The following is a 27,971-nucleotide window of genomic DNA, read 5'->3' as shown; positions in this document are numbered from 1 at the left end:
TTGCTGGAAAATCCCATGGACGGAGGAGCCTGGTAGACTGCAGTCCATGGGGTCGCTAGGAGTCGGACATGACTGTATAGCTTTCAGGTAGACAACCTGAGCGACTTCACTTTCACTTTTCACTTTCATGCATTGGAGAAGGAAATGGCAAGCCACTCCAGTGTTCTTGCCTGGAGAATCCCAGGGATGGGGGAGCCCGGTGGGCTGCCGTCTCTGGGGTTGCACAGTCGGACATGACTGAAGCGACTTAGCAGCAGCAGCAGCAGCAAAGCACTGTAGTATTTGTTTTACCAAGTTGTTTGGGATTGGTTATACATTGATTTGGCAAATCAAGAATTAGTTTTCACAGAAATAAAATTAATGTGTAGGATGTCTTAAATGAGGTACAATTGGATTTTCAATTTATCATAGCTTTTTTCCAAATCAGAAAGATAGTTCATATTTAATAATATAAAGGTTATTTTTGCAGTAGGTTTCTGTTCAAGTAGGATGAAAGATGCCTAAAAACATCTCTGGTATTTTTTTCAGTTCATATAAAAAGACCTATGTGTTTTATATAATATGAAGATAATAACTATATTGAAGTTAAATAATAAACTAAATTAGAACTAGTATTTACTGAAAGTTTATTTTTAGTAAAATTTTATATTAGGAGTGCTATACAATTTAGGCTTATATCCTATCCACATTTATATCCACAATTTGAAAATAAGGAAGGAATCATAAAAAGTTTGGATGGTTAAATAAATACTCAGATTTCTAAATATACATCTCCATTAGAATTGTACTTTATATCTTTCTTTATAGTTTTACTTTTGTCTCTTATGAAACTGCTAGAGGAATAGTTAAAAAGAGCACTAGAAACTGAGGTAACTATTCTAAGTGCTAATCTCATCTCTCCCAATTACTACAGATGTACTTTTTGGAAAATTGTTTAAATATGCCTATCATCATTTTTTTTTTTTTTTCATTTCAGCGGTCACTGTACATAGAGTGTTCTACAATCACATAAGGTAGTGGAAATGAAGGTATTTTTTAGAAAACTAAAGTTGCTATGTAATTCTGTAATATGGACATGATGGTAGGAGATACACAGAATCAAAACTAGGGTCAAGCTGACATTCTCTCAGCCGCCTCCTCTTTATTCACCAAAATCAACCTCTCCCTCACCTTTCTTGCCTTCAGGAGAAAAAAAACACAATGGTCTCTGTCATTGTTTACATTTATTGTTTAAATAGCAAGTAAAAGGGAAGTGGAAAAATGATAATGAAAGCACATCAATGGAAGAATATTCAATTTAGATGAGAAAACATGAGTTTAATTTCTGCTCCATCTATGAGTAGTTAACTGATTCTTTCTGTAAATTATCTGCTTGCTCCAAACCTACATTTAAACATTTACTATATTAAGGTGGAAACAGATAAGACTACCTGGAGAACAGTAAAAGTTAGGAGAGAAGCAGAACTAAATAGAAGCTAACCCAGGTGACCCAGTGATAAAGAATCCAACTGCAAAAGCAAGAGACTCAAGAGATGCAGGTTAGATTCCTGGGTAGGAAAGATCCCTTGCAGTAGGAAATGGCAAGTTGCACCAGTATTCTTGCCTGGAAAATTCCATGGACAGAAATGCTTTGCAGGGCGTGTGGTCACAAAGAGTCAGATATGACTGAGCAACTGAGTGCACACACAACATGTATGTAATTAAAAGCTAAATCAATGAATAGAAGTTTATAAGTGAGATTTATCCAACAAAGATACAGGAAGACACTAGGAGTTCCTATTTAGACTTACTGGGAGGTTAGGGATGTACATGGCTAGGGAGTGAATTTATGGATAAAATAGTTGAGTAGGCCGCCAGAGCCCAGAATCCATATAGTGAGGCACTCAGTGGGTTTTAAAGCCTGTCCATGGTACTCCAGAAAAGATTTGGGTTAGACAATGTAGTTAGTAAAATGTCTATACTCTTAGAGGATAGGGATAAAAAATGTAACAAATATGAGAGACAAAGAAGTTATATCCATAAACCAACAAACACACGAGTTTCAGAAAGAAATCAGAAAAAAATAAATAAATAAAAAGGAGATGACAACTATTAAATAAATAATAGGAGCTAGTGTCTCAAGTAAGAGAAAACAGATTTTCAGATATGCAGCAATCCCTAAGTGTAAGCATGAGGAATGGAAGAACCACCCAACGTTTAACCTCATGAAAATTTAAAAAATTTGAGGTCATAAAAAAAGGTGACTTGTAAAGAAATGTGACCAAGCCTTGGCATGAGAGAGTTAAACCAAAATAAGGTTTCCAGAAATCACGAGGAAAGCTTCCATGGTACTTTAAGAAAAATTATCTAAGAATTTGAGCTCTATACTCAGCCAGATAATCAATGAAGTGGGAGGGAAAGAACAGACATTTTCCAGATATTCACAGACTCAAAAAGATCATGTGTAGCGCTCCTTATGCCTAGAATTGACATGACTACCAAAACAGAAGACAGAAGAACCATTTCATCTTATTCTTAAGTACATGTGCCCAGATAACTGGTGGGGAGTGAATTTAAAAAATACTGGTCAAAACCAGAGCTGAGTCAGACACCTGGGTGAATGAGAGAGAAGACACAAATTATCCTGGTGTTAGGTAGTTAGAATAGGAAAAAGGAGTCCAAAATGGTGATGGCTAAAAGACAAAGAAAGGAAATAGCCCGAGAAAATGGAGGAAAAGAAAATCCGAGGACCAGAGTGAGAACCTCAGGTGAAACAAACAGCCTTCCTGGCTACACCAATTTACACAGGGCAGCCTCAGGGGGAGGAGATAATCATATAAAAAGAGGAGCCAAGACTAAACCTCTCTCTTTTTATATGTGGCCCTCCCTCATGCCTCGAGGGTGTACTATCCTTTGCTTGCTGAATAAAACTGAATTGTAACCAAGCTGCAACACTGGTCTGCCGTTTCAAATCTTTGTTGTGGAGAGATAGAACTGAGGAAATTACACACTCCCCCAATACTGGGAAAAAGTGTTTTTAAAATATTTTCCTCTCTGAGTATAGAGGAAGGCACATTATGCATGTGTATATTAGAAAAGGGATGGAAATTACAGAGTTGGCACAGAAATTATAAAATTGTACTTCAAAATAAAGCAAAGTAAAATCTAGCTTGTTTGGCCTTAATTTCTAAGAGAAACCTCTTAAGTGTATGGATAAGAGAAATGGGGCTTTAGAAACGGAAATACATTTTAGAAGCAAGTTAATTTTTCTGTAATTAGCAATAGTATACATTTATAGCAAATAAAAACTCTTTAGATTATTTTTAAATTTTAAAACAACTTTTAAAGTGATGACAATAATTTTACTTTAGAAGAGGATGCACACATTTTCAACTTTGAGGGGCGAAATAAGAGAGGTAATGAACAGGACAGGGTTGTGAAAATAGCTCAGTTTCTGTAATGAATAGATCTGTCCAGAAGAATTTGGACAAGAAATATAATTTTCAAATTTATATAAATAAGCTAAAATAAGAGCTAGAAATTACCAAAAATAGCACTCAACAGAAAAAAAGGAAAATCTAGAGTTAAGGTGAAATTATTTAACTAATTTTTTTCCCATACCTAAGAAACAATTGCAAATATAAAAGAAAGTAAAATTATCAGAATAGCACTGAGAATAATGGACTGATATATATATATATATATATATATGTATGTATGTATAACAATTTTCAAATAGAAGAATTTAAATAGATTATATATTTTAGGTGAGAGGGTTGAAGGTTGATTGCAAGGCAGAGTGTGACTTACATTATTGACTCTTCTGCATGTTTGATTTTTAAAAGGCATAACAACTATTACTTAGGAAAACTAATTTCTAGAAAGGAAATGAGAGTCTGATAAGGTAGGAATATAGCCTTAAAGGTGAAAGAGAGGAAGCAAAATGTTGAAAGAGGCAATAAGAAAAGGCTTCACAATACTTCGGCTGTGCCTTAGGAGACACTTGGAGAGGAACTGGAGTCATTTGTTAAATAGCAGTTGAGACACTAGTTCACTGGTATTTGTGAAAAATACCATGAACGTTGACAAGCAAGCATTGTCAGCATTGCAATGGATCTTTCTTGGTTCTAATTTGGCAATTTGCCAGGGTTAACAATGTAACACAAAAGAACAAATATAAAACAGGAACTAGAATCAATTCATGGAAGTACCATTTTAAGTATATAACCTGGACACAGTTTATTTCCACATGATAAGACATACATGTGGGTTTCACAAATTATTAAGAATCTTTCTTCTTTCCAAGATAGCTCAGCTAAATTCTGCACTGAATTTCAATTCTTCTATTCAATTTTTTTCTTATCTGTATATTATTATTTATACTGTATTATTTATACAACTGGCTCACTACTTACGAGTTACCATTTTAATTATTTTAAGATAGGAAACATTAAATGCTCATTAAACATTTTTAATTTTTTACATTTTTATGCCATTTCTTAGTTAATTTAGTTTGTTTCCTAAAGAAGGTTGTAGTGCATATTTTTGACCAGCTTTACTATAATTATATGCAAAGAGTTTACATATAATTGTTTGTTAATATATATTAATAAGTTTTTAATAAAATAAATGGAACCCATGTACTATTTTGTGGTCATTTATCTTAATGTCAATGTAGAATTTTCAGAAAGAAGTTACTAACACACACACACACACACACATATATATATCTTCAACTTACTTTTCACTTAGAGGTTTATAATATTAGAATTGATAAGAAAAAGTGACTCAGGGTAAACACCAACTCTAATCTTGTCAGATGTCAGGAAATGAAAACATACAGAATATACACATTTGTCAAAAACATTCATTTTATATGCAGTAACAAAAAAAAGTTTACCAAAGCCATTATATTAATACTTAGTATTTTTTCATGAATACTTTAAGATTAAATTTTTAATAATAAAAATGTCTACTATCAACATTAAGAAAACATAATATACTAACTATATCCCTTTGGAATAAAAAGAATGTATCATCTGAAGTAAAAGGTGTATTTTCCTATAGGAAATATCTATGATCAATGTAATATTTTGCAAAAAGATATTTCATTAGAAAATAATCAGGCACTCTGTATAATTAAGTAGGAAATACAGAAATCAGTATTTTTTCAAAACTAGCTTTTGGATAGGTGACATTCCTAAACTTATAAAAATGAAATAGTATTATTCCATAGTTTGGCAAGCAGACAGACAAGTTACCTTTGGGCATGTATTAATTTAATTTTTATATTTTATTATGCTTTGCATTTTTCTACACTCCTTTACAGAAACATATTTTGTCAGTAATGTGAACTACTGCCAAACGATCATTCTTTAATTTTTTGTAATTGAATGCAAACAAAATATACTCTATCCTGCTGATATATTAACTAGATACTTCTAGTAAGCAGGTGTGGTAATTTTTATATTTCAAGTTTGGGGTTTATATATATTTAGATAATTGGTCTTTTGAATAGTCTGTTTGCTGATTTGAACAGCATGCATGAGACTATTACAGAGAATATATAATGTCTCCACACAATTACTGAGCAACATGCCCCATATAAACAAGTTTATCAATTGGTTTGTTAAGAAAGATACTGTTCAATTCCTGGAAATATGATCTCTGCTTATAATGTGAATTGTAATGTATTCAATATAAATAACATGTGCATATCTGTCAAATATTTAAATAGGTAAAAATGTCACTTATTTTTCTTTCATTTTAAATTAGTTTGAAGATGTGAACATTGCCTTGCCTTTAGATGGTTTTGTAGGTGTTTCTGAGCTAGAATATTAGATCAAAATTTAATGTATATTAGTTATCTTTATGGCAAAAATAAGGCTTCCCTCATAGTTCAGTTGGTAAAAAATCCACCTGAGAAGCAGGAGACCCCGGTTCTATTCCTGGGTCAGGAAGTTCCACTGGAGAAGGGATAGGCTACACACTCCAGTATCCTTGGGATTCCCTTGTGGCTCAGCTGGTAAAGAATCCTCCTGCAATGTGGGAAACCTGGGTTCGATTCCTGGGTTGGGAAGATCCCCTGGAGAAGGGAAAGGATACGCCCTCCAGTATTCTGGCCTAGAGAATTCCATGGACTAAGTCCATGGGGTCACAAAGAGTCGGACACGACTGAGCAACTTTCACTTTCACTTTATAGCAAAGTCAAACAAGTTTTAGTTTAAAAAAAAATATATATATATATATACATATATATATATATATAAACCTAGTCAAGTAACCTAAGAAACGTTTTTATCTCTTTTGGAGTTGAGAGAACACATTCTCTGAGTCAAACCTACTATGTTTTAAGCTTTTATTTGATTTTGTTAGCCAGTACTGGAGATCAGAAAGACTTAGAAAGATTCATATTAGCTTAAGATTTGGAACAAAGAAGACTTTTTTTTTTTTAATGCTGTTCTTGGAATTAGCATTATAACTCCTTTCTGTGTAGCATCCAGTCACTTGCCCATTTATTAAACTTTCCTGAATATTAGTAGCATTCATTGTTCCAATAGTTGGTTTTGATTAAAGCTACTTATTGTGATAAACCTTAGAGCATGCAATATCCATTTGTGTCTGAGTCCTTAGGAGTGCTTCAGTAGCTATCACAAAGTATTTCTTTGAATATTTTCAATGAAACTGTGGGGCTTTTTATCAGGTATCATTCTTGGATGCCTTGTAATTATTGAGAAATCAAGAATAGAAAGACAATCAATCAATGTAATACACCACATTAACAAATTGAAAAATAAAAACCACATGATTATCTCAATAGATGCAGAGAAAGCCTTTGACAAAATTCAACATCCATTTATGATAAAAACTCGCCAGAAAGCAGGAATAGAAGGAACATACCTCAACATAATAAAAGCTATATATGACAAACCCACTGCAAACATTATCCTCAATGGTGAAAAATTGAAAGCATTTCCTCTAAAGTCAGGAACAAGACAAGGGTGCCCACTTTCACCATTACTATTCAACATAGTTTTGGAAGTTTTGGCCACAGCAATCAGAGCAGAAAAAGAAATAAAAGGAATCCAAATTGGAAAAGAAGAAGTAAAACTCTCACTATTTGCGGATGACATGATCCTCTACATAGAAAACCCTAAAGATTCCACCAGAAAATTACTAGAAATAATCAATGAGTATAGTAAAGTTGCAAGATATAAAATCAACACACAGAAATCCCTTGCATTCCTATACACTAATAATGAGAAAACTGAAAGAGAAATTAAGGAAACAATTCCATTCACCATTGCAACGGAAAGAATAAAATACTTAGGAATATATCTACCTAAAGAAACTAAAGACCTATATATAGAAAACTATAAAACACTGGTGAAAGAAATCAAAGAGGACACTAATAGATGGAGAAATATACCATGTTCATGGATTGGAAGAATCAATATAGTGAAAATGAGTATACTACCCAAAGCAATTTATAGATTCAACGCAATCCCTATCAAGCTACCAACGGTATTCTTCACAGAGCTAGAACAAATAATTTAACAATTTGTATGGAAATACAAAAAACCTCGAATAGCCAAAGCGATCTTGAGAAAGAAGAATGGAACTGGAGGAATCAACCTACCTGACTTCAGGCTCTACTACAAAGCCACAGTCATGAAGACAGTATGGTACTGGCACAAAGACAGAAATATTGATCAATGGAATAAAATAGAAAGCCCAGAGATAAATCCATGCACATACGGACACCTTATCTTTGACAAAGGAGGCAAGAATATACAATGGATTAAAGACAATCTCTTTAACAAGTGGTGCTGGGAAATCTGGTCAACCACTTGTAAAAGAATGAAACTAGACCACTTTCTAACACCATACACAAAAATAAACTCAAAATGGATTAAAGATCTAAACGTAAGACCACAAACTATAAAACTCCTAGAGGAGAACATAGGCAAAACACTCTCAGACATACATCACAGCAGGATCCTCTATGACCCACCTCCCAGAATATTGGAAATAAAAGCAAAAATAAACAAATGGGACCTAACTAAACTTAAAAGCTTCTGCACAACAAAGGAAACTATTAGCAAGGTGAAAAGACAGCCTTCAGAAAGGGAGAAAATAATAGCAAATGAAGCAACTGACAAACAACTAATCTCAAAAATATACAAGCAACTCCTACAGCTCAACTCCAGAAAAATAAATGACCCAATCAAAAAATGGGCCAAAGAACTAAATAGACATTTCTCCAAAGAAGACATACAGATGGCTAACAAACACATGAAAAGATGCTCAACATCACTCATTATCAGAGAAATGCAAATCAAAACCACTATGAGGTACCATTTCACACCAGTCAGAATGGCTGCAATCCAAAAGTCTACAAATAATAAATGCTGGAGAGGGTGTGGAGAAAAGGGAACCCTCTTACACTGTTGGTGGGAATGCAAACTAGTACAGCCACTATGGAGAACAGTGTGGAGATTCCTTAAAAAACTGGAAATAGAACTGCCTTATGATCCAGCAATCCCACTGCTGGGCATACACACTGAGGAAACCAGAAGGGAAAGAGACACGTGTACCCCAATGTTCATCGCAGCACTGTTTATAATAGCCAGGACATGGAAGCAACCTAGATGTCCATCAGCAGATGAATGGATAAGAAAGCAGTGGTACATATACACAATGGAGTATTACTCAGCCATTAAAAAGAATACATTTGAATCAGTTCTAATGAGGTGGATGAAACTGGAGCCTATTATACAGAGTGAAGTAAGCCAGAAGGAAAAACATAAATACAGTATACTAACGCATATATATGGAATTTAGAAAGATGGTAACAATAACCCGGTGTACGAGACAGCAAAAGAGACACTGATGTATAGAAGAGTCTTATGGACTCTGTGGGAGAGGGAGAGGGTGGGAAGATTTGGGAGAATGACATTGAAACATGTAAAATATCATGTAAGAAACGAGTTGCCAGTCCAGGTTCGATGCACGATACTGGATGCTTGGGGCTAGTGCACTGGGACGACCCAGAGGGAGGGTATGGGGAGGGAGGAGGGAGGAGGGTTCAGGATGGGGAACACATGTATACCTGTGGTGGATTCATTTTGATATTTGGCAAAACTAATACAATTATGTAAAGTTTAAAAAAAAAAAAAAAAGAATAGAAAGACAGACAGAAAATCTCCCAAATATTTGGAGATTAATCAGTATACTTTTATATAATACATTTCAAAAATGAAATCTTAAGAGAAAATTTAAAGTGTTTTTAATTAAATGAAAAGGCAACACAACTTTATCAAATAAAAAAGCAACACAACTTATCAAAATATTTGGAATGCTATGAAAACACTGCTGAGAGGTAACTAAGCATTAAGGGCATATATCAGAGAAGAGGAAAGGTCAAGAATCTATATCTAGGCTTTCAATTTAGGAAATTAGAAAATGAAGAACAATTTAAATCCATGATAAAACTTCTCAGTGAAGTAGAAATAGAGGGGTTCAACTTAATAAAAAACTACCTACCAAAAAAAAAATTAGAACCCTATATCTAAGATCATACTTAATGGTGAGATATTACAAATTTTCCTAATAAAACCTAGTATAGAAAGGATGTCCTCTCTCATCCGTCATTTTCAAGATTGTACTGGAAGTCCTAGCTAATGTAATAATACAAGCAAGGAAAATAAAAGATGGAAGTGTGGAAAGGAAGAAATAAAATTGTCTTTGAAGACAGATGACATGATCATCTATGTAGAAAATCTGAAAGAATCAACAAAAACACCCAAAAAACTATAAATGAATTACAACAAGTTTTCAGGATACAAGGGTGATACACTATTGCTTCCCTATATTTCCCCAGTGAACAAGTGGAATTTTAAATGAAAATGAAACATCATTTATGTTAGTAGCCTCCAAAATGAAATAGTTAGATATAAATCTGAGAAAATAGGTACAGTTCTGAGATACAGGCAATTCAAAACTCTGATAGGCAAAATTTTTAAAGTACTGTATATAAGGGGAGATATTCCATATTCATGGATAGAAAAACTCAATATTATCAAGATATTAGTTCTTCATAACTTGATCTACAGATTTAATTCAATCCCAATGAAAACCCCAGTAAATTAGTATGTGGCTATCAACTGTTTCCAAAGTTTATATAGAGAGGCAATAGACCCAAAATACCCAACATATTATTGCAGAAGAGCAAACTGGGAGGAATGACACTACCCAACTTCAAGAATTGCTATAGAGCAGTTCAGTATTTTCCAAAGAATAGACAAAGTGGTCAGTGATATATAGAGAGAGTCCAGAAATATCTCCTATTAATATAGCCAAATGATATTTGACAAAGGATCAAAAACAATGTAATAAGTGAAAAGTCTTTTTAACAAATTTCAACAAATTACTCAAATATCTGGACTTTCACATGCCAAAAATAAAAAACGAATCTAGACATGAACCTTATACCTTTCACAAAAGTTAGACTTTACACCTTTCACAAAATAGAAAACAAGCCAAAAAACAAAATACAAAACTTTAAAACTCCTAGAATATAACACAGGAGAAAACCTAGATGACCTTGGGTTTAGCAAAGCCTTTTTAGATAGAACACCAAAGGCACAATCTATGACAGAAATAATTGACAACTCAGACTTCATAAAAGTAAAAGATTTGGTCTGAGACAAACAATGGCAAGAGGGTTAAAAAACAAGCCAAAGAATGGGGAAAATATTTCCAAAGGACTGTTATTCAAAATACACAAAGACCTCTTAAATGTCAACAATAACAAAACAAGCACACCAATTAAAAACTAAGTCAAAGACCTTAACAGATATTCCAACAAAGAGAATATACAAATGGCAAATTAAGGCACAGGAAAACATGCTTCACATTGCATGTCATTAAGAAAAAGCAAACAAAAAGAGCAATGATAAATCATTACACACTTATTTGAATGGCTAAAACCTAGAATACTGACAAAATCGAATGCGGAGGAGATGAGAAGCACAGAAACTTTCACTCATTGCTGGTGGGAAAGCAAAGGGGCAAGCCACTTTTGAAGAACATTGACAATTTCCTTCAAAATTAAAACCATCTGTATCATACAATCCAGAAAACAAAGTTGAAATTTATGTACACAAAATAATTGGTGCATAAATGTTTATGGCAGCTTTTTCACATTTGCCAAATTTGGCAGTGATCTACATATCCTTTTGGAAAAGGCAAGGCACCCCACTCCAGTTCTCTTGCCTGGAAAATCCCATGGACGGAGGAGCCTACCAGGCTGCAGTCCATGGGGTCACTAAGAGTCGAACACAACTGAGCGCCTTCACTTTCACTTTTCACTTTCATGCATTGGAGAAGGAAATGGCAACCCACTCCAGTATTCTTGCCTGGAGAATCCCAGGGACGGCAGAGCCTGGTGGGCTGCCATCTATGGGGTCGCACAGAGTCGGACACGACTGAAGCGACTTAGCAGCAGCAGCAACATATCCTTTAGTATATGAAACAATGGAATATAATTCAATGCTTTTAAAAAAATAACAAAAGAGCTGTCAAGCTACATAAAGACACGGGGTTACCTTAAATGAGTATTAAAAGACGCTTACTCCTTGGAAGGAAAGTTATGACCAACCTAGATAGCATATTGAAAAGCAGAGACATTACTTTGCCAACAAAGGTCCGTCTGGTCAAGGCTATGGTTTTTCCAGTGGTCACGTATGGATGTGAGAGTTGGACTGTGAAGAAGGCTGAGCACTGAAGAATTGATGCTTTTGAACTGTGGTGTTGGAGAAGACTCTTGAGAGTCCCTTGAACTGCAAGGAGATCCAACCAGTCCATTCTGAAGGAGATCAGCCCTGGGATTTCTTTGGAGGGAATGATTCTGAAGCTGAAACTCCAGTACTTTGGCCACCTCATGTGAAGAGCTGATTCATTGGAAAAGACTCTGATGCTGGGCGGGATTGGGGGCAGGAGGAGAAGGGGACGACAGAGGATGAGATGGCTGGATGGCATATCACTGTCTCGATGGACGTGAGTCTTAGTGAACTCCGGGAGTTGGTGATGGACAGGGAGGCCTGGTGTGCTGCGATTCATGGGGTCGCAAAGAGTCGGACACGACTGAGCGACTGAACTGAACGGAACTGAAAAGAAATAAATTAGTCTGAAAAGAATACATATTGTGCGGTTCCAATTATACAACCAGCTTCCCTTGTAGCTCAGTAGGTAAAGAGTCTGCTTGCAATGCAGGAGACCTGGGTTCGATTCCTGGATCAGGAAGATCTCCTGGAGAAGGAAATGGCAACCCACTCCAGTATTCTTGCCAGGAGAATCCCACGAAGAGGAGCCTGGCAGGCTAGTCTATGGGATCGCAAGAGTTGGACATGACTAAGCACACAGCACACAATTATACAATATTCTAGAAGAGATAAAACTATGCAAACAGTATAAAGATCTGTAATGGCCTGGGTTTGGGTGGGAAATGGGAGGAGGGAAGATGAGGCAGAGCATAGTGGAGTTTTACATTTAAAAATACTCTTCATGAGACTGTAAAGATGGATATGTGTCATTATTCATTTGTCCAAATCTATAGAATATACAAAATAAAGAGTGAACTGTGCTGTAAACTATAGAATTTAAGTCAGCTTGGAGTGTCAGTGTAGGTTCATCAGTTGTAAAACATGCATAGCTCTGACGAGGGATATTGATAATAGAGGAGCTATACAGGCATGGGTACAGCTGGTTTATGGGCAGTCGCTATCCTTCCCCTTAGTTTTGCTGTGACTCTAATCCTGTCCTAAAAATTAAATTCTTAATTAAAAAAATGAGAGCTTTGATACATAATAAGTGAAAAAAAAAAGGGGGCGAGGATTGTGTGTGTTTGTGTGTCTTTAGCACTTTTCATAGTGTTACTATATATGTAGTTAATCTCTTACTAGTCATTCCTGATAGCGTGATTCCAAAAATTTGTTTTCTTTGGAAAATGTCTTTGATAAGATTTTATTTTCAGATATTAATTTGACTGCCCATATAATTCTAGTTTAGTAGATCAACCTGCCCACACCTCTTCTGAACATGCCAGTCCATTTTCCCATTACTTTTTGTTTATTGTAGTCTGTAATTCATTAGAAGGCACACTTTTTTTCTCCAGTACCTATGGGATTTTCTCACTATTAACGTTTGTCAGTTAAAAGAAAATGGATTTTTATTTATAAGAAAGTGTTTGTATTGGTTAAGCGTCCATGATAGCTTTTTCTTGGAAGAATTATGAATTTAATTCTAGAGAATTCTCAGTCACCATCATTTTGAATATAGCTTCTCTGCCACTCTATCTATCATCTTCTTTAGGACATCCTATTAGAAGTGTATTGGAATCTTTCAATATCTTCCACTTATCTTCATTTATTTCTCTTTCACATTCCCCTTCTGTATCTCACTGTGCTCATTTCAGTGAGAGGGCTGGATTTAATCCTCAATACTAAATTCTAATTCACAAATTCTACTTAGGATTATGACTAATACAAAGTTTACTCTGTCTTTGAGAGTTGTTTTTTATAATTTTGTTCATATGATATATTATAGACACAGAAAACTCCCTAAGGTAAATGCACAATGGAAGAGGTTTTTTTAAACATCAATGACTATGGATTTCATAGGTACTTCTTGATGCACGTTTGTCTGCTTGTATTTTTTCTTTTTCCTTTTGACTATTAGTGATTTTTGTTTCCCAATATTTCTTTCAGGAACTTAAGTTAAACTTGGCTTCTGTGCATGTTTTAACTCATTTGTTAAGGGACTGATCCCCCTGTTATACCAGTTTTTGACTTTCATTGTATTAAAATTTCATGTCTTTGAATTTGTATCTAGTGTTGGGTGTTTCTATTTACTTGTTTTATCTCTTTTCTTACACTTCCTACTCCAGATGTTCTACAGATTTCTCCACTTTCCTATGGGGCCTCTAATCCAGGGTTATACAGGTGACATGTGAGCCCTCAGTGGGCTAACTGTTTGGAGCTAGCTCTCAATCAGTCACTGACACATGCATAATGTAGTCCAATTTTTGTTTCATTTTTTTCATAATTCTACAGTTATGCAGCTTTATACCATATTGTATTCAACCTTCTTACTCTTCTTTGATTGCATTCACATTTATATCCACTGGTTGATTTATGTTTATTTTGTATGAGCTTAATTTTCGTAATTCTTTTAAAATGTTAAATCTCATTTTTCTTTATTTATAAAAACAGGTGAGATTGATACAATCTCAAAATTTAACATGAATCAGAAGTCCACATATTTTTGTTTTAATTTCTAAAAATTATTCCTCACGCAAATATTATGTTCTCATATATTTTGTCCCCATTTCTTCATCATCCAAATTTTTGAACTGTCAAAGGCTTTATTCATTTTGTTGGCATGGTTATGAAAAGGTCCTCTATTTAGGAGCACAGAAGGTAAGATGAAGCTGTTTGAAGTCCTGGGAAACGTTCCCAGATTATTATTTCTTCTTTAGTATAATACTTCATCTTATTCTGATTTAACACAGAAATGTGGAAAGTAATGTCCAATGATTTTGCACATTGGTCTGTTTTACATAAAGAAATACTAAATATTTAAATATACTGAAAAGTTTGGAGACTGCTAATTTTTGTGACCCATTATTGAATATAAATTGAAAGAATTTCCTTAACAACCTCATCCACAGATCTTGGTGTGGCTGTAGGGGAATTAGTATGAATTGTTTCACAACCTCCTGTTTCAGGCAATATGTATATTATCTTCTGATAATAGTATCACTCATGATATGGCAAAATATATTTCCTTTTGGCTAAATAAAATATATAATCTAAATATAGCTCTTTTTTTTTTTTTTTTTACTAATATTCTAGAAGTCACTGTAAAATTTTTAAAAAGGGGGTGAGGTTCCCAGCAGTACCAAATATTACCAAGGAAAATTTAGCTTAGTACCGATGAGCAAAGCAGAAACCTGATGGGAACCCATGTCTCTGGCCAGCCATGTACAAGAAGAGCACATGGAAAAGTGGTGTGCATCATCTGGGTCCTGCTGGATGACAGACTTCATTCTATTATTCACAATTCACATTCTTCTGAGTTGTGATTTTATGTCCTCATGATATGGAAATTACTTCTAAATACTGTCAAAGTAGAATTAATCTGAATGCACAGGATTTATTTATTCTTTACCAAACCTTTGAATTACTCTAACATTGAATTATGTATCTATTTACAGCACAATCACCTATCTCCATAAGTAATAAATCTGTTGCTATATGTGGGTTAAAATATTGTTGTTGCCTTTAAAGTTAATAAAAATCATAAGTCTATGTTTAGAGACAATAAAATTTCAGTAAAATTGTTATTTCTTATTATATGGAATATGTATCTTCAATAAAACTGTTTTAATCAAAACCCTACTGTATTAATACACATTCAAGGATTTATTTCATTTTCATCTATAGGCCATATAAATTATAATAGAATCTCCATGTATTGATATACTGAGTGATACAAACTTAAACATTCATTAAGAGTTCAAATTATTTCATGTATCTTCAGCAGGGGTAATATCAACCTAAGGGGCAGAAATCTGTTCGGGGTTGGAGGAGAAAAAGATATTAAAAAAAAAAAAAAAAACATGTTATAGTAATTTATGATCCTCCATTCTAAAGGAGATCAGTCCTGGGTGTTCTTTGGAAGGAATGATGCTAAAGCTGAAACTCCAGTACTTTGGCCACGTCATGCGAAGAGTTGACTCTTTGGAAAAGACTCTGATGCTGGGAGGATGCTGGGAGGGATTGGGGGCAGGAGGAGAAGGGGACGACAGAGGACGAGATGGCTGGATGGCATCACTGACTCGATGGACCTGAGTTTGAGTGAACTCTGGGAGTTGGTGACTGACAGGGAGGCCTGGCATGCTGCAATTCATGGGGTCACATGGAGTCGGACACAACTGAGCAACTGAACTGAAAGATCCACAGTCCTTCAACTGATACATATATCGATGCTATAAAAATTTAATAGTGAGAAATTAGGAAGAAAATAATCTAAAAAGTTTCCTTAGAAAAACTTAGGGAAAAAAAAGGTTGAAAAACACTGACTTATTTAACCTTCATAGAGAATGTGTGACATGAACAGTGACACTACTCTGATTACAGGACAAAGACCAGAAGCACAAGAACTATTGTCCAAAGGTACAGATCTAGTCAATGGTAAGACAGGAATGTGAACACAGATCTGGATTGAATCCCATCCTCCAGGACATCTAACCACTATGTATTCTGCCTCTTTTCAAAAAGATTTACTAAGTATACATTGTCAAATAAATAAAAAGTTTGTGAAAATACATAATAACTTTATATGACATATTAAATAAAACTAAGATTCATAGTCAGTTACAAAAATAATGCTCATAAAATGTGAAGTTAACTTAGAAATTTGGATACTTAGCAAGCAGCATCACAATATGAGTTGCTTTTACCATATTATATTTGCATGTAAATAGAGTTAACTTTTCATTTACTGATGATATATGGACTTATGTGTAGCTCCAGTTTATAGAATAATAAAACTTTGAGAGTAAATTTCGTATGTTCTTGAAAACATAAGCTGTATATGTCATACTTTACCCTCCACCCACTTGATAAAATGTATACATAGAAATCCATGTGGACTTACACTACTATTATGTTAAAAAAGAATCTCTTCCCTCTCTCACATTTTATGATTATGACCACAATCCTTGCAATAGATTATGTCACTCTTTCATTCATATTTTCAGAAAGACAGCAGTCAAGGATCATTAAGCTTTCTGCTGCAAGGTAAAAATTAAATTTTTATTAAATAAAGCAAGCATTAAATAAGCATCAAGTTGATATAATAATATCTTCCATCTTCATGAATAAGTGATTTATAAAAACCAAAGAACACTTAATTTAAAAAATTTAGACAACAGATTACTAGTTAAGTAGAATAATGTGAAAAGAATATGTGCTATATCTCAACAAATGAAAATAAAACATTTTATATTAATTTTTTTAATATCCTGAGAGTATATCAAAGTGTAAAAAACACAGAAAAGTCAGCAAATACCAGCCTGTATAAAATAGGTTCATTGAAAACTAAATAGTAAGGTTCTAATACAAAAATCATTACTGGAATTGTAATCATTGAGGAAACTTGAATTTCCCACATGATTTGCAATAATTACCATCATTTAAAGTCAATCTTCTAAACTGTACCACCTTAGTTGATTTTTTTTTAATGAGTCTAGAGAACAAACCTAAACACGCAAACAGCTGCTGAGATTCATTGATCAAAGACAGAAACGCAGAGCACCTATCTGAAAGCAATTAAAGATATCTCTGAAAGATAATAAGAACTCAAAAAAAAATCTGTACTTTGCATTCACCTACCCAAGTTTTGTAAAAATTTGGAACTTCAGAAATAATTTTATATTACTGTCAACTTCTATTAAAAATCTCCCAGATATCTGACATACAAATTTTAACCATAGCAAGCATTAGCTGACTGAGTAACCATGGAAATTAAAGCACTTTGGTTATAAGATTATGTTGCAGAAATACAAAAGAGGTTCTGAGATCCAAATTTAGTGCATTTAGTAATACTATATCTTTTTAGCCTTTTGGCTATAACTCTAAGACGCATGATTATAGAACCACGGTTTATATCTTAATGAAACAGTTATATTATTTAATCACTAGAAACTTGTGTGCATTTTTTTGTACATCAATATTAAAAACTGTATAAAACATTCAAGTGACACAAATAAATGTGATGTATACACACACACACACACACATACATAATATACCTCTATGGGGGTCAAGAAGCAACAGTTAGAACCTTACATGGAACAACTGATTGGTTCAAAATTGGAAAGAGTATGACAAGGCTATATATTGTCATCCTGTTTATTTAATTATGTGCAGAGTACATTATGAAAAATGTCAGGCTGGATGAACCACAAACTAGAATTAAGATTTCTGGGAGAAATATCAATAACTGCAGATATGCAGATGACACCACCCTTATAGCAGAAAGTGAAGAGGAACTAAAGAGCCTCTTGATGAAAGTGAAAGAGGAGAGTGAAAAAGCTGGCTTAAAACTCAACAGTCAAAACACTAAGACCACAGCATCCAATCCCATCACTTCATGGTAAGCAGTTGAGGAAAAAGTGGAAGTAGTTACAGATTTTATTTTCCTGGGCTCCAAACTCACTATGGATACTGACTGCAGACATGAAATTAAAAGACACTTGCTTCTTGGAAGGAAAGCTGTGAGAAGACTAGATGGTGTATTAAAAAGCAAAGACATCCCTTTGCTAAAAAAGCTCTGTGTAGTCAAAAATATGGTTTTTCTAGTAGTCATGTATGGATGTTACAGTTTGACCATAAGGAAACCTGAGCACTGAAGAACTGATGCTTTTGAACTGTGGTGCTGGAGAGACTCTTGGGAGTCCCTTGAACTGCAAGGAGATCAAACCAGTCAACTCTAAAAGAAATCAACCTGGAATATAGTTGGAAGGAACGAGGTTGATATTGAAGCTCCTATACTGTGGCCACCTGATGTGAAGAGCCAACACACTGGAAAAGTCTCTGATGCTGGAAAAGATTGAAGGCAGGAAGAGAAGGGGATGACAGAGGATGAGATGGTTGGGTGGCATCATCAACTAAATGGACATGAATTTAAGCAAACTCCAGGAGATAGTGAAGAAAGAGAAGCCTGACGTCTTGCAGTCCACAGGGTCACAAAAGAGTCAGACAGGCTAGCCTGTCCATGGGATTCTCCAGGCAAGAACACTGGAGGGGGTTACCATTGCCTTCTCAGGGGATCTTCCTGACCCAGGGATTGAACATGGGTCCCCTGCATTGCAAGCAGATTCTTTACTTTCTGAGCCAGCAGGGAAACCATATATATATATGGTTATATATATATATGGTTTATATATATATATATATATATATATATATAAACCCCAGGGTCTTTGTAATAAAAGCCCCAGGGTCATATATATGATTGTGGGGTTTTTATTATAAGCTTAGAATTTGTTACTTAGAGAGAAAGAAAGAAAACAACTTTTTGAAAGATTGAAATGCTAAGCAGAGAATTTGGTGCTCTCATAGGAGAACTGGAGAAGCAAAAAGCTTGGATTCAGGGGCAAAAGAAAAAGAACAGCTAGTAAGCATGCAAGACACTCAGTCAGTGCTCTGAACAGTTTATACGTTATGATTATATAAAAACTGGAAATAGACTAGCCTTGTGTGGCTCAAGGTGCTGTGCCTGTAATCAATCTCTGCTGCAAGGAACAAACCGAATGTTCCTGGGGTGAAGATGACTTTCAGAGACAGTAATGTTTTGGGTAAACAAAATCAAACATTTCAAATTAAAAGACCAGCCAGAATATGGGATTTACTGATGAAGAATCAAGAGAAAACAGACAAGTATTCCAGGTGCTACAAATCTCAGGAAAAATTTTTAAAATACCCATGGTGAATATGACGAAATAAAGATAAGATATGCTGGAGCATTTCATCCGAGAATTGAAGTTACAAACAAACAAACAAAACCTGAAACAAATGGAAATCCTTGAAATAAAAATTTCAATGACTGAAATTAATAACTATGTTAGATAAAAAGTAAATTAGACACTACAAAAGACCCTTATATCACAGCATAGCAAACAAGTTCCAGTCTGCAGTCCTATATGAAAAGTGTTATTTTAAAGTAAGGCTTCTGGAGAAAAACATAGAAAATTTTCTCAGGACCTTTTACCCCCCAAATAAAGGATACCACACATAAAGTTAAAGATCAATGTTTACTTCATTAGTAGAATATATTTATGTCTTCTTATTGGAAAAGACCCTCATGCTGGGAGGGGTTGGGGGCAGGAAGAGAAGGGGACGACAGAGGATGAGATGGCTGGATGGCATCACTGACTCAATGGACATGAGTTTGGGTAAACTCCAGGAGTTGGTGATAGACAGGGAGGCCTGGCGTGCTGTGATTCATGGGGTTGCAAAGAGTCCGACAGGACTGAGCGACTGAACTGAATGACTGACTGATGCCTAAAGAAAGAGGCAAGACACAGAGTGAGAAAAGTTGTGTAATGCATATATTGAAAATGAAATCATATTCAAGATAAAATACTCTTCCACATCAAGTACAAAATGACCGCCCCCATAAATTAAATACTGGGCAATCTGGAAGATTCATGGACAAGAGAGCCAAGTGGTTTATAAGATTATCTAAAGGTTCGACATCATTGTTTATTATAAAAATAGAAATTTAAATCATAATGAGATGGGAGGTACTCCAAAATACCTAAACGTTAAAAAAGTAAATAAAGAAAGACACCAAGTGTTGGAGAGGGAGACACATACCTAGACGTGTTATTTACTACTATATAGCATTTTGGAAAAATCTTTGTGAGCAATTATAAAACCCAGACATGCATACCCAAGAACTAGCAACTGAACTTCTTGATATATACAAAGCTAAAATGGATGTGTGTTTGTGTGTGTGCATGCAAATTGTTCATTGAGATATAACGGATATTCACAAGTTATCTATATAACAATATATTATATTATATATTGATATCAAGAAGGTATAGATACATTTTATAGATACAATAACACTGAATAAAAGCAACCATGTACACAATGTTTAGAAATATTAATCAGAATGTTAGTTACTCCTAGTGATGGTGTTAATGACAGAGAAGAAAGTAACAGAAAGCTTCTATTGTTCTGAACAAACATCTATTTCTTAATATCTCATCTGGATTGTTATCACAAGTGTTCAATGTACAGATCTACAATTCTGTAAACTGAGGTTTTTTTTAAATAAATGAACAAACAAATATATATACACATATAAAGAAATAAATATTTCCATCACATGCTCAAAAAAGAGCAAAAGATGTGTATTTCAACCATTTAACTGAATTTTTAATGAAAATTATTCCTAATTATTCCTAATATAAATATAACACAAACTTTATTAAAATTGTTTTCCAACATAATTATTCACTTTTTCTCATTCTTACTAATGTGATTATTTTCTCAAATAAATTATTTACTGAATATAATCCCAGTGCTAATATTTTTCTTAATCTTATTCTTAAGTTTAGCAAATTAAAATACTTAATATTTTGTGATTCTTAGAGTCATATAGCCCATATCAGTATACCTTATCATTTCCCCTCTGATGATTACATGGAAATTCCTGCTGACAGCCTGATGGGCTCCCAATTGACAGCAGCATCAAATGCGAGCCATGTGGATGAGCTGTCACGGTCATCTTGCCCAGTCAATCCTAGAAATGGCATCTGCTTCCAGCTAATAATTGATTCATGCTGACATATTCCAAACACATGAGCAACTCCAAGAAATAATTTCTTGATTAAGGTATTTCCCAAATCCTGAACCACATACTGTCAGCATAATTAAATGGCTCTTTTCACTGACTAAATTCTGTGCATTTTTACCAGAAGACTATTTTATGTTTGGGAAACAAGGAATGAATTGACATATGGTGTTCAAAGGGTAGAGTGGATAAACCAGAAAACAGTCAAAGGGTAGAGTGGATAAACCAGAAAACAGTGCCAACCTGAGCCTGTAGTCTCGTGCTAGAATATGCAGAGAGTTTCCATATCTCTCCCATTCATAATAGTTATGTGACTGAGTTCTGCCAATAAAATCTAGTCAAAAGTGAAGTAAGCAACTTCTAAATCTCCTTCCTAAATCCTTAGGCATCTAGTTGACAGTTCTAAAGTTTAATATTTTTTGGGGGGGCTCCAAAATCACTGCAGATGGTGATTGCAGCCATGAAATTAAAAGATGCTTACTCCTTGGAAGGAAAGTTATGACCAACCTAGATAGCATATTCAAAAGCAGAGACATTACTTTGCCAATAAAGGTCCATCTAGTCAAGGCTATGGTTTTTCCTGTGGTCATGTATGGATGTGAGAGTTGGACTGTGAAGAAAGCTGAGCGCCGAAGAATTGATGCTTTTGAACTGTGGTGTTGGAGAAGACTCTTGAGAGTCCCTTGGACTGCAACCAGTCCATCCTAAAGGAAATCAGTCTTGAATATTCATCGGAAGGACTGATGCTGAAGCTCAAACTCCAATATTTCGGCCACCTGATGTGAAGAACTGACTCACTGGAAAAGACCCTGATGCTGGGAAAGATTGAAGGCAGGAGAAGGGGACGACAGAGGACGAGGTGATGGATGGCATCACTGACTCAATGGACATGAGTTTGAGCAAGGAGATCCAGCCAGTCCATTCTAAAGGAGATCAGCTCTGGGTGTTCTTTGGAAGGAATGATGCTAAAGCTGAAACTCCAGTACTTTGGCCACCTCATGCGAAGAGTTGACTCATTGGAAAAGACTCTGATGCTGGGAGGGATTGGGGGCAGGAGGAAAAGGGGACACCAGAGCATGAGATGGCTGAATGGCATCACCGACTAGATGGACATGTTTGAGTGAACTCCAGGAGATGGTGATGGACAGGGAGGCCTGGAGTGTTGTGATTCATAGGGTCGCAAAGAGTTGGACATAACTGAGTGACTGAACTGAACTGAAGGTTCAGTAAGGGAGATAGATGTATTAGACGGAGGAATGGAATCCCTAAATGTTTGTGTGGATTCAAGCATGTATTGGACTGTGACATAAATGAGAAATGAACTTTTGGTTAAACAAGTTAGATCTGGGACTCATTTGTAGTAAGCATGGTTTTTTCCTTTACTTTTCCACTCGGATCACAGAAAATATCTTTATTTGTATGGGAGTGTTTATCAGAAACTGCAGGTCTGTCTCCTTAAAGTATAAAAGATCATTTGCTTAAAAAACTTAAAGATGATGTTTGAGACTCACCTTAAATTTACAGAATTAGTTCAAGTTGTGTTATAAATAAAATGAGACAAAGAATAACTCTTTTACAGCTTGTACTAATAAATCTTAAATTTTTTTGCTGTGATGATGTTATAAAAAGAAATAGGATAAAATTATATCTATACAAGTTCTTCATGTACCTGAAACTGTACAATCTATCCCCATCATATGATCAGACTATGTTGAAAAGCATAAAGAGAGCCCCTCAGGGAAGTCCTGGTTCAATGAAAATTCATACCACATCTGTTTGCCAAATCAGTTTTGAGCCTGTGAATATCTAGAACTCATTTTATTCAGCTTTGGGATGTAATTGAAGTGAAAGGGGGGCCTCTCCGGTATCTCAGTAGTAAAGAATCTGCCTGCCATGTAGGAGATGCACGTTCAAGCCCTGAGTCGGGAAGATCCCCTGGAGGAGGGCATGGCAACCCACTCCAGCATGCTTGCTTGAAGAATCCCATGGACAGAAAAGCCTGGCACACTACAGTCTAGGGGGGTCACAAACGGTCAGACTTGACTGAAGTGGCTGAGCACATGCACACAAACACACAGAAGTAAAAAGTACAAAGAAAGTTAAGTGGCTGGACTTCCCTGGCAGTCCAGTGATTAAGACTCTGCTTCCAATGCAGGGGGCCCAGACTTGATCCTGGTCAGAGAACCAAGATCCCACATGCCTTCCAGCGTGGGGAAAAAAAAAAAAGTAAGTGATTGTATCATGCTATTTTTTAATCACTCAACAGACATATTCAGTTTTAGACTGTGTTGAGTATTCAAAATTACTTTTTATGTACCAGAAGAAATGAAGAAGTAATCCATTAGAATTCTCCAGAAGAGTTTTGTATGGACATATGTTAACACTTGGAGAAGGCAATGGCACCCCACTCTAGTACTCTTGCCTGGAAAATCCCATGGACGGAGGAGCCTGGTGGGCTGCAGTCCATGGGGTCTTGAGGAGTGGGACACGACTGAGCAACGTCACTTTCACCTTTCACTTTCCTGCATTGGAGAAGGAAATGGCAACCCACTCCAGTGTTCTTGCCTGGAGAATCCCAGGGACGGCGGAGCCTGGTGGGCTGCCGTCTATGGGGTCGCACAGAGTCGGACAGGACTGAAGTGACTTAGCAGTAGCAGCAGCATGTTAACACAACAATAAATATAACTTTCTTGAGTTAGTCAGCTTGGGCTGCTTTGACAAAATATCATAGACTGGTTTCCCTAAGTAACAGACATTTAGTTTTCTTAATTCTGGAGAGGGGGAAGTTCAAGATCAAGGTGCCTACAGATTCTTGGTGAGAGCCCTCTTCCTGGTGTGGAGTGCTTGGTGATTCACTGCATGCTCATGTAACCTCTTCATGTGTGTACTTAGTGAAACCTCCTCTCCCTCTTCATAAAAAGGACTAATCACATTATAGGGGCTCGATTTTCATGAATCACACTGTATGTATGCATTGCATCACAAAAGCATGGAACAGACAACTCATACAGGAATTGGTATAGCTATGTTACAATAAGACTTCATTTGAAAAATAAACAGCAGGTCATATTTATCTCCTGAACTTTCATTTGTTGACCAATGCTTTAAGAGCTGTAATAAGAACAGTATCACAGAGGAAATGTGAACCTCAAAACTACAAAGCAAAACTACCCTTCCAGACTGAAATTCAACTCCAGGCAGTCAGATGAAAGAGAAAATTAAGCTTTTATATTTTAAAACCATCAATTTGGGGGTCTGTTAACTATTGAATTTTAGCCTATCTAGATCTTCTTTGCATCTATTCTACTTACAAAATCATAAAAATTTTGAGTCACTTATCAACTACAATTTCTGTGATGTTCCTGATCTTCCTCTCAACTTATTGCTTTAAATTTCCTTCACATTTGATATGTTTTTCTTTAAAAATATTTCACAGAAATTAGGTTTTTAAAAAATTTTATAGTTTTTAGCAATATGTACAAGTCATGTTCGTAAACATAAGAGCTTTAAATTATCTACTATTATAAGCCAAGTGCCAACACATTTGCTAAAATGAATGAGAATTTCATCACAATTTTATTTCAATGGACATTTTTTTTTAACATGAAAATCATTCTTTGTCACCAAGAAGTCTATATAACAGAAAACTTTAACCAACTTTTCTAAAACTCAACTCCTAGTTTAGGGTAACTAAAGGCATTATTGGAAACATTCTTTCCTAAGCAAGTGAAAGTGAAGTGAAAGTCGCTCAGTCGTGTCCAACTCTTTGCGACCCCATAGACTACACAGTCCATGGCATTCTCCAGGCCAGAATACTGGAGTGGGTAGCCTTTCCCTTCTCCAGAGGATCTTCCCAACTCAGGGATCGAACCCAGGTCTCCCACATTGCGCACAGATTCTTTACCAGCTGAGCCACAAGGGAACCCCAAGGTGGTATAAAACTATCATTTGCTTAAAAAAATGGTGAATATTGATTACATAATTTTTCAGTTATCTATAACTATATACTTATTTAAGTACAATGTCAAAGAAATACCCACACAATGTTATGTAACCAAGATTATGAAAAAAAAAACCAGTCATACATTAAAAACATTGGACCAGACAACAATTTACATCTGTCATGTTTAGTTTTAGGTAAACTATATGTTTCTAATCAATTAAACTGAATTACACATGTATTAATTAAATATAAAAATTCAGTAGTGTCAAACTTGTCCCTTTTCAAAATCTAATGCCACCATCTATTAAATTATTTAGCTACTAAGACTACATTTTAAAATATGTAACTAAGGTAACTCTGGCAAAATATGTTTTAAATCTCATATTAAAACTTATTTAATGTAGTTTCTTACAAGCAACAAGTACTTATTGTGCTCCATATTTTTGTTGTTGTTGTTCTTTTCTCTCTATAGGATCCCTCTAGGGATATTCTGATGCATTTTGTAAAAGGCATTGAGAGGTCAACCAGCCAGTGCAATTAACCAGGGCAATCTGTCACTTCTGGTTTGGCTCTCAGACAAAGTCCAAGGCAATTTCCCTGCTTTGTAAATGACTCAAAACAGAATGAGAAGTGGAGAAGAAACCTTGTTGGTTGAGCACCATCACAGAATTGATTCTGTCTGAGACTAATCCCTCATTTTTTGGCTCAGAGTTTAGATATCAAGTGTATATAATGTGGCAATATATGAATTTTTAGAAGCCTATATCAACATGCCATTTATGCATTTTAAAGAAGGGTGTGGAGGACTTAATATCATTTGATATTAACATCAGAAAATTAATTTTAAAAGAAAGGAAATGATCCCTCTAAATATTTATTCCATACTGCAGATATGTTTTAGGATGGGATATTGTAGAGTTAGCAGTTACATGGTTTGTATGTAATTGAAGCACTCACATTGTCAAGTTAATTGATAGAAAATCAGATTTGAGCTAGATACTGAGATATTAGCTAAAAGTGCATAAGCTGTAAATTTAATAACCTTTATACCTAGGTTGGTTCTGCATCACATCGCAAAACAGCAATGACAAAAATCACATGGTCAATTTTCACATAAATAAAAATATTTACTTCTTGAGATTTATATTTCATTAATTAAAAGTAGGAAATATTCAACAACATATATGAATTAAAATAATTAAATAAAATACATAATTGAATGACACAATATGTCACTGTGGTACTTACAAAATAATACTATATTTTCTCCTGGATTTGTATTATTTAATAAATTTCTCATATCTAAAATCATATTTCCTTTATATTATACTTTTATTCATCCAATTTGTATGAATAAGATCAGTATAATCTGATCTGAACAACTATCTGTCATTTTATATAAGGAAACTGAGATATGAGAAATAAAATAATATGAAGTATCAGTATAGTCTGACAGTGAAATTTACTGTTCTATTAAATATTCAATTCAATAATCCATAGCAAAGAAAAAAGTATGTATATATAGCTTAAATTTCCTGTGGAAGGCACAGGAGAGGAAATGAGTAAAGTCACTTAGAATGTAAGGTTTTATTCATGATGTTCACAGAATGATTTGATATTTTTTATAATATCCAGTATTCTGCAAATTAATAATGCATGTGCATAAAAGAAAATTTACATTAGGGGTCTGATTATTCTGAACATCATAAACACAGTTGAAAATGGCACAATTTTTCTGTTTAGGATACATGCTGAGAGAATTCATATACACTGAGAAATAAGATACAAATTAAATATTATATATATATATATACACTAGAGAAAGTATTGGAAAGTAATTTAATCCCCAGCTATAATACAAAATGAAAAAAATATTCGGCTCCTAAGTTTATCTAAACCATTTTATGGGAAAAATATTACAATTGACCTTATAAACAGTTTTCTCAAGGTGAGTATTTTAAAATTCATTTACCTCATGTTTAATTACTTCAATAAAGACTATTTTGGAGAGGAGGGGAGTCATGTAACAGGACTAAACACATGGGAATCTAAAAAATTTTAAAACAGTATGTCAGAAACTGGAGCTCTAAGAAAATAGAGAATTTAATGTGTACACTGAGATGAGACCATATGCATAAGAATTACAGTCACCATCAGGATTGCGTCCTCATCAGACAACAAAAATACTAAGAGGTTTCAGTTCTGTCTTAACTCTCATTATAAAGAGCATTAGAGAAAACACTCAGGGTGATAGTGTTAGTGATAGAAGGTGTTAGTGATAGAAGGACAGGAAAGACTGGCAGGCTGCAGCTCATGGGGTTGCAGAATTGGACCCAACTTAGCAACTGAACAACAAGGGAAAAGAGGCAAGCAGAATCAGGTAGGCCCAAACTGGAATCACTGTGTGTGTGATTAAAACAAATCACCAAGTTTAAATTTCATTTCTTTCTTTTTGTAAAACAAGTTGATTTGCTGGGCTTTATTTATGCTGCTCTTGGTAGGGGCTATTTTGGCCTTATGATATGTACATCTAGATTGATATTAGCCAGGGTAACTTTTGGGGAACACAATATAAATTCTAACTCAAATTGGCTGTAAAAAAATGAAATATAAT

General features: G+C 34.9%; 1 protein-coding gene across 1 annotated transcript in view; it reads right to left on the bottom strand.

The window, feature by feature from the left end:
* Window positions 1-21,348, bottom strand: part of LOC147361819 (glutamyl-tRNA(Gln) amidotransferase subunit C, mitochondrial-like) — an 89,498-nt gene extending 68,150 nt beyond the window's left edge. Inside the window, exon 1 of the mRNA XM_086328416.1 lies at window positions 21,238-21,348. Coding sequence (XP_086184542.1) covers window positions 21,238-21,348 — 111 coding nt within the window. The remainder of the gene's footprint in view (window positions 1-21,237) is intronic.
* Window positions 21,349-27,971: the final 6,623 nt, after the last annotated feature.

This window comes from Bos grunniens, chromosome 12 (assembly GCF_055505025.1).
Source record: "Bos grunniens cultivar Pamir isolate PY7600 chromosome 12, Bosgru_T2T1.0, whole genome shotgun sequence".
Classification (NCBI taxonomy): domain Eukaryota; kingdom Metazoa; phylum Chordata; class Mammalia; order Artiodactyla; family Bovidae; genus Bos; species Bos grunniens.
This window is presented reverse-complemented; position numbering and strand designations above follow the sequence as displayed.